This window comes from Molothrus aeneus, chromosome 3, assembly GCF_037042795.1.
Source record: "Molothrus aeneus isolate 106 chromosome 3, BPBGC_Maene_1.0, whole genome shotgun sequence".
NCBI lineage: Eukaryota > Metazoa > Chordata > Aves > Passeriformes > Icteridae > Molothrus > Molothrus aeneus.
Window position 1 is genome coordinate 28,914,731 of NC_089648.1, and position 22,207 is coordinate 28,936,937.

Below are 22,207 nucleotides of genomic sequence, written 5' to 3' on the forward strand. Positions count from 1 at the left end.
CTTGCTTATTTTACTTTGTGTGTGTGCATTTTAATTCAGATAAAAGTTGCTTTCTAATGCTAACATGATGTAAAATAGTTGAATTTTTAATTCCCTTTGTTGGTAACTTTTTCTTTTAAGTAAATAGGTTGACTGAATAACAAGGTGATAATTCTCTGAAATACTTAGCTAGAATTGTTGGTGCCAGCTGTGTTGAGTCTGGTTGAAAATGAACTTTCACAGAAAACCTCAGTTTAATTTTTCTTGTAATTATATAATTACTTAGATTAGTCACATTTTTTGTTTTGGTTTTTTTTTGCAGTTATGCTTGCTATTCATAATATTATTGCCCTGTTTAATACTGCTTGCTTTCTTTGTGCTTTAGGTTATCAGTATCACCATCCCTCCAAGATGAGTAACAGCCACCCGCTTCGTCCGTACACGGCTGTGGGGGAGATCGACCACGTCCACATTCTGTCAGAGCACATTGGTGCCCTAATGAATGGGGAGGAATACAGTGACGTTACCTTTATTGTGGAAAAGAAGCGTTTTCCGGCACACAGAGTCATCCTGGCTGCTAGATGCCATTATTTCAGGTGAGTAAGGCTTTTTGTCAGGTTCACAGGAAGTTTTTGTGCAGATGAGATAAACATTATTTCCCTGTGAACTTTTCAGGGTGTAATCCTCTGTCCATTGAGTGTGACCTTTTCTGTGTGAATGCTTCCCAGCGCATCAAATCATTGTGTTCAAATAGAAAAGATAAATACCACGTCACAGTGTTATTCTTTTGACCTTCATTAAATTGGATTTTGAAGGTAGTTTCACAAATTCAAGAGAAAGAGAACTTGAGAGCAGGAAAGTACTACTGCGAAGTTGTTTTGATTTCTCAGAGTATAAATGGTGTGTTTCTATTGAATATGGTCAGATAGCAAGCTTGATTTTGATGAATTGGAATTGAGAAGAGGTTTGGCTGACACAGACTAGAATATATATTTTAAAACTGGGAATAATACTAATCCAACTTTTTCTTAAGAGCTGGAAATTTTTCAATAGAAATACATTTAATATCCCAGTGAATTTTGCCAGAGGGATAAACTACTAACTAAACTCAACTCTCTTCCTTATAGAGCATTATTGTATGGAGGAATGAGAGAATCTCAGCCTGAAGCAGAAATTCCTCTTCAGGACACCACTGCAGAAGCATTTACCATGCTGTTGAAATACATTTACACTGGTCGTGCTACGCTACGAGATGAGAAAGAAGAGGTTCTTCTTGACTTCTTAAGCCTAGCACATAAATATGGATTCCCAGAACTGGAGGATTCCACATCTGAGTATCTTTGCACAATACTTAATATTCAGAATGTCTGTATGACTTTTGATGTTGCCAGTCTTTATTCTCTTCCCAAATTAACTTTTATGTGCTGTATGTTCATGGATAGAAATGCCCAAGAGGTGCTCTCCAGTGAAGGCTTCCTGTCACTTTCTAAGGTATATCTTTAGTTTGTACTTCTTTTCCCCAAGAGTGCTGATTTCAATGATAATACAGTTTTGTGATGAAATACTAATGAGGGCACCAATTAAAAACTTGTGTAAGCTCATAGTTATTTTATGCTTGTGAAACTGTGATGGTTGGAAATGCTCAAGATAAGCCGAACTGAAAATTTTGGCAATCCGTTCTGAATTTTTCAGGTATTGACCAATCAATATAGTTTAATATACTATATCTAATGGAGTGTTCTAAAAGATGGCAGCAGGCAATCTAATTTTAATTTATCTTATTTCATCTGTTCCTGGTATAATATAATTTGACTTCTGAGTACTGCAGAGTGGAAGTCAGATATAGAATTGAATATGACAGGACATACTTTGTTCTATTAATACCTTGATACAGGCTTCATCAGTGATGGGTGAACTTTTCTGCAGGGTGAACTAAAGCATTCTGGAGATTACTGTGATTTATATGGCTGATTGTCATCATGCTCTGAACTTGCAGAATATGGTGGTGTGGTATGGTGGTTTGGGTTTTTTGTGTGTTGTTTTTTTTTGTTAGATGCATAAATATTTGGGACTGAGGCTGTTCTACAAAGTTGAAATTTTGCATTTACTCTGGAGGGGTCTTTGGGCTGGACTTAGTAGCAAGAGTGTTTTCACGTAGTGTTCACATGAAGCAGCAGAGCACCTTGAATGAATGATGCTTTAGTTGGGGCTTTTTAAAGTGTTTTTTTCTTAGGGGAAGAGCTGTGAAGGGTCCATTCCTTGAATGAGTATATGACCCTGCTGTAAATTACTCATTGTGTAAGGAAAAAAAGATATTTTTTTCTCTCTGTACTTTCTCATATGCCGTTTGTTAAAGCTGAGTTCAGAGAGTGTATTATCAATAAAGAAATGAGCAAATATCATTCATCAGGAAGTGTACACTTTGAGATCTTTGACACAGCCAGTGCTGGTATATAGGAGAGATCTTTCCATTTTCTAGGCAAGCTCCTGATGATTCTGCTAGCTAAGTGAAAATCAAAAAGCTATTTGATTATTTGTGTTCTCATTTTGCAGTCAGTGGGTTTTCTACATGAATAAAAGCCACTGGAGTTTTTACCTGATGATTCTTAGTTGGTACCCAAAGAGAGAGAAAGATTGACAGGGCAGAAATCCCAAGTAGTTGGAAATGGTTAAAAAAGTGGTTTCAAGCAATACTTTTTTTTCTCATCAGTGGTCTTTTAACAACCTAAGTTTAAAGGAATACTTTGAACTATACTGCTAAGTCCTCAAATCTGTTATAATATTCCAAAGTAAATTTGCACTACTGAATGGTATTATATTGATTTGATTAGTTCTCTACATTTCAATTTTTTCTAGTGATTTTGTTATATTGCCTATTATTTTGGTCATGGATTCTGTAATTCTTACATAACTAAAAGAATCTACAATTTCAGGGAGTCACCCCTTTGGAGATTATTTTGTAATAGCTATAAGGTAAAATAGCCATTAATTTTTGCCTTATTTGAATTTCCCTTGATTAAAAAAAAAAATAAAATTCAACTTAATTTCTGTTTATTAAGGGGTATATTTTTTGTTATTATTTCTCTTTTCTAGGCTGCTCTTCTAAGTATTGTACTGAGAGACTCATTTGCAGCTCCTGAAAAGGACATTTTCCAAGCTTTGATGAACTGGTGTAAGCATAACCCCAAGGAAAACCATGCTGAAATCATGCAAGCAGTACGTTTGCCACTAATGAGTCTGACAGAACTACTGAATGTTGTAAGACCTTCTGGATTGTTGTCACCTGATGCCATCCTAGATGCCATTAAGATTCGTTCTGAGAGTCGGGACATGGACCTCAACTACAGGGGCATGTTAAGTAAGCATCAGGTTTTTTGTTTGTTTCTCTCTCATTTAGTGACTGTGGTTGTCTGGAGGATATGCTTAATTTTTGCTTTGAGTTTTCATCTATTACTGTTCATCTATTTACTGTGTTAAAAAGGTTTGCAATATGAAACATCTTGTTATGTAACTGTTCCTGCCAATTTTATTTCTCAATATTAGTCAATTATTCTCTTGCTTTGTATCTCAGATGTTGTCAAAAATTAGTGTAATACCATTTTCCAAGAGGAAGTAATTTAGTAGAAAAAGTTTTACAAAATCATTGAAAATAAAAATTAACTGGCTGTGAAAGATATGATATTTAAATGGTTTTTCTGTGACTTGTTTTCTACTTCATAAATATTTTCATAATTTCTCCACTACTTAAGATTTTTCTCTTGCTCTTAACACGCATGTCTAAATACTTTAAACAAGTCTCTGAAGTCTTTTTAATGGAAGCCTAAAAAGTGTAAGAAGACTTGTGTTTGACTTTTTCTGTGTTCTCTGTTAATTCAACAGGAGTGTCTAACACTTAAGCTTTAAAAAGATATTGTTAGCCATCTAATGTATGAATTTGACCCACAGCAAAGGAAAAAAGTTCAGTGTTCTTTAAGAGTCTGCACTGTGGTCTCCATCATGCATGATGAGCCATGAAAATTACTGCTATCTTCGAATTGCATATTCTTTGTTCTCCCTTAGAAGTTATAGTTATTAATATTTAAACTTATGAGTTTAATATTAGGGTATTGTAAAAGTCTTGTTATGTGAGACATTCTGTTGACAATGCAGTAGATACATTTGAATAAGTCAAATGGTCTTCTCTGGCTTCTTTTCCTGGATATTTATCTCCACAATAAAATTTTCTAATCACAGCTTTTTGGAGAGTGGAATTTCTTTGTTGTTTTAGTACTCATTCAGGATCTTGAAGCTTTTTCTGTTTGTTTTCTAGCTCTTCAAATTCTGTTCTTTAGATATCAGACTTTTATCAGCCTGTTAAAATTCATACTTCTGTTGTCAACCTGCCTGAAAAGTTTGGGATAGCTTTTCATCATTTAGTTTTCAGATCATATTTTGTAGGATCTCTCCTCAAACAAAGGCTGTTAAAAATGTCTGTTGAAGAGACTAGTTTACAGGATTTTGTTCTGTAGTTGAAGTTAGGGATCATTATTCCCAGTTAGTTTGAAGGAAGCTGTTCCTAGGACACAGGCTTATTACTGTGAAATGGTGGCATAAAAAAGCTTGCTTTTCCATATGAGTTCAGAGCCCAAGTAGCCAAAAGTTTCCCATTTCACTTGAGTTCATTTAGCTTTGCAGGGTACTGGAAGCTTGTATATCTGTCAGAGGAGCATATGTGTGGCTTTTCTGCTTTGCACCACTCTGCAAATTCAGGATGGATCTTGAACATTTGATACACATCTTGTACATTTAAGTTTCTTCCATTTAGGGGGAAAAAAACCCCACCAGTAAAACCCAAACTAAAAGCAAACAGCAGTTGACAGGTGCAACAGAATTCTGTAAAATCATGAAGGGGACTGAGAATATAGCTGCTACATAATAGTAAATTATCACAGCTTTATTACCATAAAGCATGTAGGAGATACCAAATAAAAGTGAAGAAGCTAAATATTTTAATGCCTCTTTTTTATCTTATTTTCTTTTCCTTTTTTTTTTCCACTAGAGCATGTGTTTGTGGCCAAGAAAGGATACTAGCAGTAAATCTTCGGTCTGACCTAATAGAGTTGATATTCAGAACATCTAATTTGCATATTAGAGTGTAAAATTTAAGAAATTATTCCCTTTTCTTCTTAGTACCAGGAGAGAATATTGCAACAATGAAGTATGGAGCACAAGTTGTAAAAGGGGAGCTGAAGTCTGCTCTTTTGGATGGAGACACTCAGAACTATGACCTGGATCATGGATTCTCTCGACACCCAATCAATGACGACTGCCGCTCCGGCATTGAGATTAAACTGGGCCAGCCCTCGATAATCAACCACATACGAATTCTCCTGTGGGACAGAGACAGTCGGTAGGTGCCAAGGTGACATAAAAAGGGAAAGTAATGCATTTTGTCCTGGACATAATGTAGCAGTGCAAACTATAATTTAAATATTTTATGGGAATAGCATGGTGGTGTTGGAGCTGACAGTTACAAGGTTTATTTGGAAACAACCTGATTTTTAAATGTAATTTTGGTTACTTACATACCAGATCATATTTAGAGATGTTAAACTACCTTAAAGTATTTAAATGTTTTTACATATTTGCATTTCAAACATTAAAAGATTTCTTTTGTTCCAATTTTTCTTAATATATCAAAACAGTTAAGAAATGGCACACTTTGACAATAAGATTGGACTTGATCTTGGAGGTCTTTTCCAGCCTAAATGATTCTATGATTCTGTAATTCAGAGGTAGTAAATTTTAATTTAGAATGTGAATTACCAACTGACTACACTAGTTATTAGAAGCCAATTCATGGTTAGACTGCTGAAATATGAATTGTCATAGATGCTGTAGCCAGTTGTTACTGAGCTACTTCAGGTTATTATGGAATGTATGAAAATTCAAATTAAGCTCATTTGAGCAATTGAGAGGCTGCTGAAGTAGAAAAATTGCAGGGTTCTTTTTCTCTGAGAAATTTAATATATTAATTTTGTAACTTGCTATGACAAAGATCTTACAGTTTAGTAGACAGCTCAGCAGGTATTCATAAGCTGTTAAAAAACAATAAAACAAGCTTACTTATACATTTATTATATACCTTATTACCTTTCTGATAAGGGATTTATTTTATTTTATTTAAAACAAAAACAGTTTAGTGTTGCAGAACATTTTCATTTTGCTTTTTTAGCCAAGCCATATTATTCTAGAACAGGGTGTATAAAAGTTTTAGTTAGGGTAAGGTATTTTGTAAATTTAAATAAATTTTTAAATATGAGTTAGTTACTAATAATTCAAGACCAATTTAATTTTAGCTATTGAACTGTTTCATGGAAGTTCTACTACTTCAGGTCAACTGAAATTTGTTTCACTTATATTTCTTTTGTAAAGATCAAAAAAGTGGATCTTTGAAGGTATAAGGAGCTGCTTCATGTAATATTACACTAGTTGTGCTAGGAGATCAACCAAATTTATGAACCGATTTTCAACCAACTTTATAAAATCTGAAACAGTATTAGACATATATTAGTAATGAGTTCTTAAGCAATTTTTAGAAAACTCATGTAACTGGTAAAATACCCCTCATCTGCAGGGCATAAATTTGCAGCTGGTGAAACTCAAGGGAAAATACGTGCTCCTTGGGACAACTTCTTACAAAGTTATCTGTTACTTGGTGTCCTGTGTGCTTCATCTGAAGTTTGTACAACAAACTATTATCGCTGGCAGAATATCTGACAAGGTGGATCTCTAGAGATTTTTGTCTTCTTGAAATACTGAGAGCTTAATGGTTTAAAATCTAGTTTCTGTGTCTTGCTAATTTTTAGTTTTTTCTTTTTAAATCATCCTGATTTCTGTGGAAAGTTTACTGTTGGGCTTTCTTTTGCTTCCCAGCAGGTATAGTACTGGAATTAGCACTGTCTGTCTTGTGCAAGGCCAGGAGTTGGACTTTTATCATCCTAGGGGTTCCCTTCTAATTCAGAATATTCTGTGATTCTCTGTTCTATGAATTGTCAAGCTTTTTTCCCCTCCAGTAACTCAACTGTCTAAGATAAATGGAAATGAAGGCATTTGGAGTACTTTGTCTATTTGTGGGCTCTTCCGTATAAGATACTGACTTCCTGGAGCGAGTTCAGCAGTACACCAAGATGAAGGCTTGAGCAAGTGAGAACTTGTTGTTTTAGATGAGCAGGCTTAGAAGGGAGAATTTGTTGCTCTCCTCACCTATTCAGTGGAAGAATGTAGAGAATACAGGGACAGAGTTCTCTTGCAGCTGTGTGCTGACAGTGCAAAGAGCAGTGGACACAAGCAAGATAAATTAATAATAAATATTAGGAAAACAATTTACAGTGGGGTAGTTGAACTTGGGAAGAGTTTGGCCAGAGAGGTGTGCAGAAATTTGCCAGCCAAGATCTTAAGGATCTGGGATTGCCCAGACATGTCCATATCTCTCTTACTCTGAGATTGTTCTTGCTTTTTGTAGAGATCTTTTCCTTTCTACCATCTTTGTCTAACAATTGCTGGCCACTAAACTGTGTCTTTCTCCTGGGATACATGAATAATGAGATATATGAGAAAGAGGTGTTTTAACACCTGTACAGACATGAACAGACCTGTACAACATGATTGCTTCTTGTTGAACAATTTTTTAAGCTACTCTGTTAATTTTAACAATCTGTGTGAAGTTCTGATCTATTGGATATTCTTAACAGAACCAAATGGAAGCTAACAGGTGTTTTACACCTCTAGTTCAGAGGTGTTAACAGCTGAATCTTAGCTGTATAAGTGCTAGGGGGAGGCTATCCAAACTGCCTCTGCAAATAAGATGCTATCCAGACTTAAAAGAATTAAAGGCATACCATTGTGTATGATAATGGAGCTCTATTTTTGAGGTAATATTTCTTTGTTGGGTATCTTCAGAAACCAAAAAGTAGCGTTGTGTATTAGTTAGAAATATATGTTAGCAATGATGAGAGCCTCTAAGTTCTCAAGGCAGAGAGAACTGTCAGAAGTCAGTAACTTCTGTATACAAACTGCTCAAACTCTAAAACTTTGGGGCCTGGTTTGGTCAAGTACACATGTGTTAGTAATAGTAATGTTGCTAAAAACACATTGTATTTATGTGGGTTTTGAGTATTACACGTCTGATTAGTGTGAATGTGAAAGCTGGTTGTGCAATTGACATTTAAAGACCCAGCCTTAGCTTTCCAAGGTATTAACAGCTATCTAACATTTTTAGGATTTTTAAACAATATAGCTTTAAGTACGTACTCTTTTAAGTCATCAGGAAAATAAGAAATACCAACAAAGAGATTAATGTTCAATAAAAGATGCTTGTGTAGAACTCTAGAAGAGCAACTCCTCTGTAGAAATCAATGTGAAAGGATGTTAAGTGCTGACATGGTGCTGTTGAAATGCCTGTGAATGTTGCAGACTGGTTCCTTAGGAGAAGGAAAATATTCTGAAACATATATTCAGTGACTTGCAGTCCTACAAGTGAAATATCTACTTTATTCTAAGCATTAGAGTAATGGATACAATAGGGAATTAGCTGTAACTTTTACATTATAGTTTGGGTTTGCTTTCTTTTAACAGCAAACTATAAGGTAAACATAACTGATAAGCAAGAGGAAGACAGATTCTGTCAGTGGCTTTTTTATTTTTCATGAGGTAATTTTGGAGTGTGTAAGGAAGTAATGACAGGCTCAGTGATGGATCATAAAGTACCGAAAGGGTCAGAAATGAAGAACAACTTCAGTTGTGAAATTGTCATAAAGTTTAAATGGTCATAAAATAAATTTGTTTTTTTCAAGTGAGGAGTTTGAATTTGCATTTTTGATCTAGTAATTGTTTTTCATTTTTCTTTATTGATTTGGCAATAGAAGTACCACTGTATCACTGGTGATGATTTACTTTTATTCTATGAGGAAGGAATACAAATGATAATTTTTATGACAGAGTCAAAAGTCTCCATTTCATTGTTTTAGGCATAGTAGTCTCATCTAATGACTGTAGATTGTGAGTGTGTGGATGTTTTAAATCATTTTGAGAATACATCTTAACTGTGAGACTTCCTTTTCAAAGCTAGTTTGAAAATAGGAATCTGGGCAAGAACAGTTTTCTTTTCAGTACAACTGAAAATCCAGAAGTTGGTGTAAAATTTAATACCTAAAATTTGTTGACTTGTATTCTAACCAATGTTTTTTGACAATCCATAGGTCTTATTCCTACTACATCGAGGTGTCCATGGATGAGTTGGACTGGATTCGGGTTATCGATCACTCTAAATACCTCTGTCGGTCCTGGCAGAACCTGTATTTTCCTGCCCGTGTCTGCAGGTTAGTTCGTCAGGGTAATATACAGTGTCTGACACTAAAGAATGTAGGCAACAGAATAATTTGCTGGATTTTGCTACTTCATTATGTATTTCTGAAAATGGGTTATAGCTCAACTTTTATCAGCTATGCTAAAAAAATAGTGTATCTTAGCTTATATAGTTTTATAATAGTTTATATTATCCTTTTCTAATATTAATGTAGTTGATACAATGCAGGTATCCAGTTTGAAAACTATGGTTTTTCCATATCTACCTATCTCCTTCTTTTTTTTTTTTTGAGTCATACCTACCTTTTTTGCAGCTGATGCTGGGTTTTTTTCACTCAGTAGTAAACATGATTCCTTGACTGTCTAAATGTTTATAATGCACTTAGATACCTACTATAGAACTTGAAAATGTATTTTTATGTACTATGTATTTTCTACTGATGCACTGTTTGAAATAGTTGTAAAAGGGGAAAGTTAGGACTGAGGAGCTTTGAGGGATGCCTCCAATGTGCCATTTTGGGTGCCAGAATATAGGAAGGATATTAAACCATTAGAGAGGGTCCTAAGGAGGGCAGAGAAGATGATGAAGGGCCTTAAGGAGAAGCCATATGAGGAGCAGCTGAGGGCACTTGGTCTGTTCAGCCTGGAGAAGAGGAGATTGAGAGGAGATCCCACTGCAGTTATACCTCCCTTGTGAGGGGAAGAGGAGGGGCAGGCACTGATCTCTTCTCTGTGGTGCCCAGTGACAGGACCCAAGGGAATGACTTGGAGTTGTGTCAGGGGAGGGTTTGGTTGGATATTAGATAAATGTTCCTCACCCAGAGGGTGGTTGGGCAGTGGAACAGGCTTCCCGGGGAAGTGGTCACAGCACCAGCTTGACAGAGTTCAAGAAGTGTTTGGACAATACTCTTGGGCCCAAGGGGTCACTCCTGGGGATGGTGCTGTCCATGACAGGGATTTTGGTGATCCTTATGGGTCCCTTCAGCATATTCTGAGATTCTGCCATTGTGTGAAAATGAATAAATGGGTTTAAGTGTTGTTAAAGTGATGTTTTTTAAACCGTAAATGGTTTTTTTTAACTATAGGTATTGGGAATTCTGCAAGAAGCTGATAGTCACATTGAAGCAGTCTTATTCAAAAACTGAATTGAGCTACTTGATAGGGAGAATACAACCTATAAATACCAAAGATGATGTCATCAGTAGGTTTGGGTCATAGACACTGAGAGGAAATGACCTGCATTGTAATAATTATACTGTAGACATAAACTTTTTAATTGGCACGGCAACTCTTGGAATCTCCATGGAGAGAAGTGCTTTCTTTTCCCCAAAGAAGTCCTGTTCTTTTCTATAAATCTCTGTTCCTCATTATCATACCCACAAAATGGTTGGAAATGTCTTGGAGATGCAGCTTATTTGAAGAGTGGAAGAGCTAAAGATAAAGTCATGTAGCAGCCTAAGGTTATGAGCACTCATTGTTAAGGAGCAGTAACCTTAAGGCAAAATACGAATTCTCAGCTGAGTCACCATAATAATTAAATATAGTTTAGATAAGATTTTCTGTAATCTTTATTTACACTAGAGAATTGAAGCCTCCATTGAGGAGTTCAACATTAAGAACTTTTTATTTAATTATATTAATATAAATAGTTAGGTATTACTTGAAGGTTGAATCTCCTTTGATTGGGAATTTTGATCAAATTCCCTCCAGGAGAGAGGCTTTGAGCAGGGGAGGCTGTGTACACATAGAGTGTTAGAGACTTACTTGTCTGTCTTTTCATCAATAATCTGTTCAGAATGAAGTAAGCAAGGACTACTAAATTTTTCTTTTGTCCCAATTTCAGTGTTTTGTGATAATGTATTTAAGGTAGTTCTGTTTACTTAAAATTGTTTTAGTGTCTCAAGTCCCAGTGCCAAAATTTTCCTGTTAATGGATAACAGTACAGAGGAATGGAAGCATCATGTTATGTTCTGTCTTCTTGCCATTAGTTTTGGCATTTTACTCTTTTTGTCTTACTAATGCAGGTAATATTTTTGGAAGCAACCACTTAGGGAACCATGCTGCAATTTTTTAGAAGTTTTGAATGCATTTTTAGTAGATAATCATGGACTGAATGCCTTACCAGGAAGGTCTTCAACTAGGTGGTAGTTTGGTTTTTTTTTATTTAAAAAAAAAATATTTTAGCTCAAAGTGCTTTATGAGGTCACTGTTTAAGATGTCATTTTGAAGTGCAACAAAGAATTGAAAAGTAGAATTATTGGCTGGGTTTTTTTTTATTTGCACACCTTTTGCCAAGGTGAGGGAGTAGAACATGTACAGTTGTCTGATACACTAGAGCAATTCTTCATAGATTATAAACAGGATATGAGCCCTGCAACATTAGGCAGGGTTAGTTGCCTTTTTGAGTTACCTTTCACATAAATATTAGTTGTAAAAGGTGAGAGCTGTCAACATCTGAACTGATTTGTTCATCTAAGTTTTAAGAAGCTACTCAAACATTTCTGTGGGCATAAAAATTGATGGAGTGTGTCTTTTATATGCATGTGTACAGGTTGGGGTATTTGTCTTTTTGAAAACTTGTGACTTTCCTCTTAAGCAAATCTATCCATATTCCCTTTTTAAGCAAATCTATCCGTATTCAATTCTACAATCAATGCCTTTTTCACACAAGCTGGATGAAAAATGCAACCTTCTAGCCATTAGTCGTTAAATAAATAATTTATACAACAGTGAATTAAAACCAATTCAGCCTCCTTATTAATGAATCATTTGTCATGTGTGCCATAATCTCTATCATGATTTGATTTTTTTGATATATGGAGTGTTATGAAATATTTACAGTAGTGTTGGAGTTAGGGGCATTGTTGTGCTTCCAATGAAAGATGATTTGTATTTGGCAAAGTGCATATCAAACCATCCAAACTCATTAGGCAAAGTCAAGTAATGTGATAAGACTATTTACACTCTTGGCTTCTTCCTGTTGCTTACATGCTCCTGTCTGTCTTAATGTGTTCAGAGTAATTTTTGCAGCCATAACCTCTGTCAGATTAATAAGTGAAAAAAAGTGCAAGAGCAATAACCAAAGACTGAAATTCTAAAATAAAAAGATGAGAAGATTGTGCTTTCTCACACACATCAGATCATTTGTATTATTTGTAGGATGCAATTCCTGATTTAGATAAACAAGCTAACTTGTACAAAGATTACTTGTTCAGTGTCAAAGCTCAGTATAGCAAGTAACAGGGTGCTGCTGTATTTAGAGGGGTTTTAGTAGAAGAAAATACTGAGTAAAACATATGGGGGTTTTATTGATGTGATTGTTTTAGACTTTCAATTTTTGCTTTATAATCCTTCTAGAATACGTTATTCTACCATCTTTGAAAATTGAACAATCATATACTATGCAGAAAAAGCAAATAAGAGAGTGGGATTACAGGGATGTTCCTCCCCCCTTTTTTATTCAATACAGTAGTGCATTTTTTTAAAATTTCTTTTGGTCCTGATTTCTTTGTTTACGCTTTCATATCAACTTACATGTAAAGCTGAAAACTCTTTAGAGGGAAGACAGGACACAGAAAATGTTCCTGTGGAAGTTAGGAACAAGTGTCAGGTTCATAGTTATTCCATATTCCTCTTGTAGCAGTGAATGTTAAAAATGCTAAAGGTCTTTGAGCAGGTAATGCTGTTTTCTGTCTTACCCTTCCCACTTTTTTCATCCTTTCATTTTTGTTTTGTAACTTCATCTTTTTACTTCATCCTTGACCACAATATTTGAAGAACTGCATTGAAACAATTACAAGAAAATGAAAAATTTTGAGGTTTCATAATAAGGCAGATGTAGCCACAAGGTGTCACTACAATAAAAGTTTAAGAGACTTAATTTCTTTCTGTTTACACTTCTTTGATGAAAGTGTTTTTCCTACTGTGTGCTTTTTTTGTGTATTAAACTTCCCAGATTTACAAAATCATTCTGGTTTGCTCTTTATGCTATAGAGGGAGCAAGTACAGAGTTAGTACATAAAATCAGAAGGAAACCTTCAATTCATTTTCCATCTTTAGTTTGACATTGGATGATTCTGTGTTTTGATTGGGGAAATATTTCCCTGACCAGACCAATTTATAGTCTGAAATCAATGCTATTTTGTCGGTAATACCAACAATCAAAAAATATATTGAAATAGTAAAGAGATCAATTTTTGTCTGTATTTGCTATTACTGCCTTAGCTCTTTTTGTGGTGATAATAGTGTGATTTATCAAAAGGAAATAGTAATTATTTTTACATGAACAATTGGTCCTAAAGTATGTTTCTCTTAAGAGAACTGGTAGATGCCTGTAGAAGCATGCTGTAAACGTGGGAAATCATTTAAGCATATTGTTTTTCCTGTTTTTTACATCTGCTTTAAACTGAAAAATCTTGAGGTTTGCTAGTATTACTGTGTTGAATTAATAGTGATATAAGGGCTCCATGGTTTCCTTAAAGCACCTGGCTGCTATAGAAAGTGTGGCATTAGAATTATTTTTACTTTAGAAGGTGTATTTGTATTTTATATGTATTTATTAGTGCAGAAAAAATTACTTGCCTTTCCTTTTATTAAGCATTGATGATACTGGGTGGATTTTTCGTTTAGTGCTTCAACAGTTTTTTTGCTACTAATGATTACACTATTTGTAATCCTCTGCCTGAGTGAAGACAAATTAAATTGTAGACTGTGTCTTCTGAACATGGAAAAAATACAAGAAGAGTAAATTTTTCAGTACTAAGGTGGTTCTAAACTCAGACACGGTAGTAGTTGTGCACAATTGTTTTGTATGTAATGATATGCGAGGAGATGTGATTTTCAGATGTAGGTTAGACAAAACATTTTTCTTTGATTCTGGCCTTAATCAGGCAGCCTCACATAACTGTGATAATTTCTACTGGTGGTGCTGCAGTAATTTTATTTTTCTTTGTCTTTTGGAGAGTCATTGAAATTAGCTACTGATTAAGCAGCAGTGTCTCACTCTCAGCCTTACCAGTAGGTCTCTGACAATGGATAATTGTTATCTGTTATGGATAGCCATTTTGCAGTTTTCCTGAGCTTGGTGAAATCTTAGTGTATAGTAACTTACCAAAAGACATTCCAGGTACAGTTTGATTTAAGAAGATGTTGAAACAAGTGAGGAGTCAACTCTTGAGGAAGATGCAGTTGAAGTATAGTCCAACATATTTGAAATGAACTGAGGGGAAAGCAGTGTCTGCAGATTTAATTTAGTGCTGGGAGTGTTTTTTATGTGTTATTTCCCAGTAGGGAATGGTGGTGTTCAGAAAAAGCACGGAGACATCCAAAAGAATATTCTGAATTAGAATGAAGCCCTACTGCATCACTGAGCTAACTAGAAAACATAGACTAAGAGTTGCTGGTAAGAGCTTGGTAAGGCCTTCTGTCAGTCTGAAAAGTATGTGAAAATTTTTTCATCAGTAAGTCCTTAGTATCCTTATAAAAGGACTTCCTGCAAATGGAGTGATTAAACTTGCGTAGCTGAAACCATCTTTACCTTAGTTACTGTAGTACTGAGAACTACAAATAGTTGCACAGGCTACATGTTGATTATTTTATTTGTACTGTTCTTTGGGAAGCGTTGACTCTTGTGTAGATATTTTATTTGTAACTGTGCAGATATGCTGGTGTTTGTGAGTTTACAAAGAAATCCCAACCTTGCTGCATAATTCAAATTAGCTTTTCTTTATATCTGGATACTGAAATTTTAAAATCTTTTCGTGAATCTAATACTGTAAGTGATACAGCAATAATGTAACTTCCAGAAACAAGTAAAAATTATCTTGATTTGCATTACAGAAGCATGGTAATAAATAGTAAAAGCAATTTTGAAATGTTACTCCAAGCCTTTGAGGCTTTTCACTGACATTATTTTCAAAAATCAATTTTCATTGCAGGCAGTTTTCTTTTTTGTTTTGGGGCTGGGGAGTAGAGCTCATTGTTCTTTCTTGTAAGATGTGATCATATTTAGGAGTCTTTATTGGCATGTTTCCAATACCTTGCCTTTTACCTGTGAAATAGGAGGAAATGGTTTCCTGTAGTCTCCATTTTAGTGAATAGCTGCTGCTTGTTTTTCTGTCTATCAGTGTTTAAGCATCCTTTTTTCTCTTCCAGTGGGTTTTCATTCTGATGTTTTTTTCTGTTCCTAAGAAAAGGTGATAGTCTGAGATTTTTCAAACGATGTAGATCATCTACACGGGATCAAGAAAGCTATTGCCTCATCTGGGTTGGAGTGTTTATTGATTTAAAAGATCTTTTTCTTCATTTCAGGTTATGTATACTTTTGATCTTAAGCTTACATTTCTGAATTCATCTCCAAATGTGCTCCTAGTGATACAAAAGCTCATTTCTCTACAGGAATAATCAATAGTATTTTTCATGAAGAACTTTATCAAAGCAGCTTTTTTCTTTTCAGATTCCTTCTCCTGTCTGTCATAGCAATTTCAATTATCTTAACCTAAAGAGCCCAACTCAGCTTTGAGGAAAAGTAAAAAAGCTAGTGTGTATTTAAGCTGTTGATGACAACCTGCCAGACAACTTACCAGCTGAAAATGAGTATTTGTCTGAAAAAGTGTCTGTAGAGGGTCAATATACCTTGGATAGAAATACTTGAGAAATAGGGAGAGCCTGCCAATCCAGTTTGTTGGACATGAATTATTAAAAAAAGTGTAATTTTTTTTTTTTTTTTTTTTTGTTTTATGGTTTGGAAGAAACAATTAACTTTTTAAGAGACCTAGATTACATATTTGTCATGCTTGACATAATAATAACTAGGTTTTTTGTAGTATGGTTAGAATTACTTTAGTCTGAATTTTGAGGTATTCATTTTGAGTTTCTTAAACTCTAAATTGTCTTGAGTTCTGTTTTCAATGTTTCACCTCATAAATGAGATCTGATGTAGGTGAAAATTCTCAGTAATTATTCAGCTTGACAGTGATGCGTAAAGATACACCTAAATGCTGAATTTTCAAATTGTTGATGATAATTCTACAACAAGCTGTATTTTAAAGTTAATGTTGCAGAAGACAAGTGTGTTTAAAAGGCATTTTGAGCACTTATTTTCTTTAAACTCTCTTCTGTGTTTTCTGTTGCACTCCAAGAGATGGAATTAACTGTGAAAACTTGCCATACATGTTTACAAAGACAGGCTTTTCCAGGAGGAAATCATGTTTTGGCAAATTTGTAGGAATTCTGGTTTATTTCACTTCTTTGATCCGTGATGGCTGTCTCTTGAAGTTGTTTGATGCCGCTGTGTAAAGCTTTTCTCTGTTTCCCATTTTTTAGCAGATAACGGGCACAGTTTGCCCATGTGTATCTGAAATGCTGTACCACACTTAAAACTGCACATTATGAGTATTCAGATTGTTTGCATGAACCAAGTAAAGCACTTCTGTGGATTTACTTCTCAGTGTCTAAATTTATAAAGTCACCTGTCAGCCAACATTAGGCCAATCTTTACTGTGGAATAATTTGGATGATAAAAGTTTTACAGTAAAGCAGATTTGTCTGTGATTAAACTTGATTCTTTGTTCACAAACCTCAAGTTATCTTCTGTGCAGCAGAAAGGTAAGAGTATGAGTAGAAAAGCCCTAAAGTAAACTATTCTTCAGTGTCCTTTTTCTTTGCAAAAGAAGCTCATGCAACTTGTCTGGAAGTTAAAATTCTTAGGCTTCACCTGTATTTGCTCTTTCTCATCTCAGTTTCGTTGGGGAGGATGGGGCTGATGGTTCCATTTGGTGCAGCTTTAAATAGTTTTTAAAAGGAATATTCACTCTTTAATATGAAAGAAAATAGGATACAAACAGTTGAAAATGAAAAATCAAACTGAACAAATTATGTGCTATAGAGAATCAAATCTGTAGATAGTAAGACATGAACCTGTGTATAAGTCTCTTCAACTGACAGAAGTGAGAGAAGGAAAGAAAACAATGGAAGAGGTATATTACTCAGAAAAAATACAGTGTTTGGGAAAAACTCTGCAAGTGAAAAATGTTTTAAGAGAGGTTTTTTTATGGTAGGGTTAATGATAGGAAAACCACATGGGATTTATTATTTTTAGGCTGCTACTGTACTGAAAGCAGTTATTATTTGTAATGTCTTCTAAAAGAAAGAAAAAACAGTTTTTCTAAAACACCGGATTCTGCATTTGGGTTTTGATTTTCACCACAAAGTGACTTTAACAGCTTTATACTTTCAAGCTTGTTTTTCATTTGTAAGACTGGGACAAATTTTTCTATACTTCATTGCAGGTGTAATAAAGATCTTGGAAATTTTAGGTACTGCAAGTAACATCTTTAGTGATCAATAAAGTAGTAATTCCATTACTTTTCTTCATACCATTGTCTTTCTTGTTTGCATTGGGGAATAACAGCTGTGATGGAAGGTGTATTAAGTATTGATCTCTAAATCTGTGTTCTGTTCAATTAAATTACCCTGTCTCTATTAATGGCAAATTGCAAAGATGACTAATCAAGCTGCATTTTCATTACATTAACAGTGTAGGTGCCCTGTTGAGCCGGGTCAGTGGGCACCTTGCTGTGTGTCCAGTCTCTGACCCGGAGAGCAGGAGGTGCTGGTCAGGGAGAGGCTGTGAGCACAGACTCCCGTGTGTTCATCCTCGTACTCTTCTGATCCTGCTCATACATATTCAGAGATAGCTTGGCCATTCATTTATCTAAGATCCCTCTCTCGACTGGGGTGCTGTCAACTGCTTGCAGGTTGTAGTGGCAGCACTTTCCAAAAGCTCATTAACCACTGCATAAAAAAAGTAGTTTTATCTATTTAGACAATCCTTTTGCTACTTTGTTCTTTCTAATTCCAGTATTGTGGGATCTGGTGAATGAAGACGTTGCATTCACTTGTTTGACTCTTAGTAAGCCTTTGTGAATGTGAAGTGTAGACTCTTCAACCACTGCTCTTTGGTTCCATCTATTCAGTTGCTTTTATGATTTTTGGTGGTGTTGGCTGTACCATCTGTGACTCTGGTATGTGCTCCTTGAGGTGTGGACACCAGAACTGTATGTGCACATTTGAGGTTTGGGTGCAGCAAACTGTAACAGAGTGACAGAACAGCACTGCTTTGTTCACAGCAACCTTCACAATGATGTGCAGTATTTCAGTGACCCCACCCTGCTATCTGACTACTCAGAGTTTCTTTCCTCATCTGCAGACTTGGAGGCTGCACTAACAAGAACTTAGGCTTATTAGCTCCCAGGCTATTTAAAAACAAGATTAAAGATTTCACTACTTCTGTTCTTGATATTTGACAGTACTTAGCAAATGAAAACATTTTTGGCTTTCACTCAGTTACAAGTAACTGCATGAGCCAAATGAGAATTCCCATTTGGTTCAATTTTTAAAATTAAGATTTGGTAGTATTTCTTTGAATTTGATGTACTGTTTGCAAAGATTAATGCCCTTATATACATTAGAAGCTAAAATCAAATGGAGGGAGATGGATTTTTCTGCTTGGTTGCTTAGTTGGTTTGGTTTCTTTCGGGGGGTTTGTTTGTTTATTTTCTCCAAAATTTTTCCTCTAAAAAATTTCCTCTATCCAGGGAATTTTTTAAAGTCTCTTTTGGGGGAGAGGATAAAAATCCAATTTTGTTTTTTTTAAGTTCATGACTAGAACTCTAGTCTTAAAAATTAGTGAGACATTCTGAAGTTAAAATAATTTTTTTCTTTGATGTTCTCCTGTGAAGACTTGAAAGGGGAACTTTTTCATTTGTTTTGCAGTTTACCTTAAAGTTATTTGATTCTTTGGATGTATAAGATTTGTATTGGAGTATTTTATACTCATTTTCTATATGATCTAAAATTATGTATTCATTTTCCCATTAACTGATCAGGCACCTCTGCTCTTTTTATACCACCAAAATTTGGATAATAGTTTAAAAATAACTTCAGTTAAGAAAGCAATAGCTGAAAAAAATAATGCCTTACTGTTTCTGTAACAAGCTTTTTAGACTAGAAATTATGGGTTTAAGTGTCACATATTTGGACTTGTGAAAAATTTAAGAGTAAATTATGAGTATGTAGTATTGAAGCATACAATCAATCTTAACTGTGCCTTAGGCTGATTTTGTATAGCAGTTGTGTTCCCTCAGTGCATAGTACTAAGTTTTTTATCTGTTAAACTTTCTTCTAATTTCTATTGAGCTTGGCTTTTTGGAATTATTGGTAGCTAGACAATTTAATTATTTTTTTCAGTTTTGCTAATGATGCTAATGTTTTATTTGGGTTTATTTTTCTTTTTTTTACAAGAGAATTCTTGATTTTGACTTAACAGCTAGGAAAACTAAATCTGTGTGAAACACTATATATATGCATAGACACTCTTCCCATTCAGATATTATTTCATCCCATCTTTTTTAAAGGAATGATTTAATGTATATTAAGATGAAAACTGATTTTAAAACTTCGATAGATCAAAATAGGGTGAAGGGCTAGAAGACATTATTGCTGATGATTCCAGCTTGCAGTAAATTATAAAGCACATGTAACAGCTGTAAAGAGAGATTACTTCCTGTGTCATATTTCATCTTGCCTTCATAGGTAAGTGTGTAAATGAAAGGGAAACAAATTGTTTCAATATAGCAAATCTATATTATTTCTTTGGAGTGAAAATGAATGAAATTGAAATAGTTTACTCTTGGGTGAAACTAGAGACTATAAATGTCTTTTATTCTCTTGGTGTGGATTGACATAATGCGGATTAGTAGTAAGAGAATGTTCCTCATATCATCAGCAGTTGTCAGACATGTTCACGAGTATTGAATTATAGTAAAGTAAAAGGGGTTCACTGTACTCACAGGTAATTTACACAGAAGAGTGTGCAATTCATCTTTTTAACAGAAGCTACTGTTCGCTGCTAGAAGATTTATTTTTTCAGACTCCCTAATCTTTCTTTACTCTTTGTATTATGGAAACTTCTCAGTTACCTATGCTGTGCCTGCACCCTCTATGCATCACCTGATTTCTACGTAGATAACTCAAGGCTCTTTACCATCCTCTGGCATGTGGGCATGTGTTGGCACCATCACATCTGGCACCTAAGTGGTTTCCCCCATAGGTCTCTGGAAGTAAATATAATAATGCTCGAGGTCAGCAGCATATTTAGAATACTTTTTTCTGCAACATTTTAACAAAATTTTTGGGCTTCTTGAACTAAGGAACAATTTCTAAGTTGGAATTCTCAAAAGATGTATATTAGATACAATATTAGTTTGTGTCTAAAATTAATTTTAAAAGGCATTTAGCAACTGGGGAGTTGACTGAACATTTTATTCTGTCCTCTAAGCTCATTTAGTAGAGATTACTTTCAAAAGTTATTGCTGAAGAATCCTCCAGACCACAGGCTAAGGAAAATTGTGTAAAGTAATGCATGGAATGTAAACTGTCTGCCCAGATTGGCCCATTTCCTGTATTAGCTTTGGCAAATACAGGACCTCAGTTAAAAATGTGTGGTTTTGGAATGATTCTGTGATAAATTTTTTATTGACGGTGTGGCATGTAAGAGGAAGTAGAATCACGGAGTCATTTAGGTTGAAAAAGACCTCTTAGATGGAGTCCAACCATTAATCCAGCACTGCCAAGTCCACCACACAATTGCCACATCCACACGTGTCTTCTAAGTTCAGGGATGGTAACTCACCCATTTGCTGGACTGCCTGTTTAAACCACTGTTCTAGAACTGTTCTTGAGCAACTTCTTGTTTTTGGAGGACTCAATTTATAATTTTTTTTTTTAATTAACTGATTTCCAGATAGATCTTCTCTATCTACTCTGTTTGAAATTACTTGATACTTTTTCTCATATTGTACTTTGAATAACCAGTGTTAGAGCTGTTCAAAAACAAACTATGAAACTGACTTACTGGCTACATTTGACAAAAACATTGCCAGGGGAAAGATATATCTAGGCACTGAAGAACATCTATTATCCCATTTTATTTTAAGGTAAGCTCAGTGGTACATTATGTAAAATTGCCGTTTTGGTGAAATTCATAATCTAATCTTCATTATGTAGCTTTATGGCTTACATTGTATATAACTGCTGTGATGCAGTGTTAAAAGTTGAATATATTTGTTCTCTAATTCTTTACCTAAAATGGAAATGTTTCAGTATGAAAATGTTATAGTCGTTATTAATTTCTTAAGTGCATGTGGGAGGAATGGCTATTGATCTATCAGATTTAATAGTTCACGTTCAAAATCTATGGAATAGAAGTAATATTTTGCATCTGAGTAACTGCCGAGTAATCCTTCAGGCAGAATTCTGAAAGCAGCGGTAAAACTGGAAAATTACCTTCTTTTCTTTTTCAGGCATAACTGCACTTGAATATCTTTGTTCATTTTAGCTTCTAGTGAATTATGAACATAATTCACTCGAATAAGGAGCTAAAATATGTATTATTTAATTCAGGTAAGAATTTGGTTAAGCTATTAAAATTAGAAACTGTGTGCAGTTACCATGGAAATTACTTGAAGTAGTTGAAGTACTTTAAAGAAAACAGAGGTCACCAGTGGAGTCACAAACAATGTATGGAGAGTGCTTTTGTATGAGGTGCATAGGATCACACTGATAGAAAGGGACTGAGCTTTTTAGCGATCTCTGCAGTTTTTTCCTATTTCTAGTGGTCTTTTTAAAGGAGAGAAGAGTTGTTTCTGGGTTCCTCTGAACATCTTTTGGTTTGCTTCCTTTCACAGTTTGCTCCTTCTCCTTCTGACTTCTGGCTTTCAGAATCCATCATTGTTGCTTCAGACATTGGATAGAAGAAATGTCTTCACAGTACTATGGAACTTTCCTACCCACCTAGTCTTTTAAGGAGAATTTTTATGTTGAC

At 34.9% G+C, this 22,207-nt stretch overlaps 1 protein-coding gene across 1 annotated transcript in view; it reads left to right on the forward strand.

Moving 5' to 3' along the window:
• The window catches only part of BTBD9 (BTB domain containing 9), a 116,529-nt gene that overhangs the window by 6,590 nt on the left and 87,732 nt on the right, over positions 1 to 22,207 (forward strand). The window contains exons 3-7 of the mRNA XM_066546546.1: positions 365 to 575; positions 1,107 to 1,470; positions 3,073 to 3,337; positions 5,149 to 5,368; positions 9,219 to 9,338. Coding sequence (XP_066402643.1) covers positions 365 to 575; positions 1,107 to 1,470; positions 3,073 to 3,337; positions 5,149 to 5,368; positions 9,219 to 9,338 — 1,180 coding nt within the window. The remainder of the gene's footprint in view (positions 1 to 364; positions 576 to 1,106; positions 1,471 to 3,072; positions 3,338 to 5,148; positions 5,369 to 9,218; positions 9,339 to 22,207) is intronic.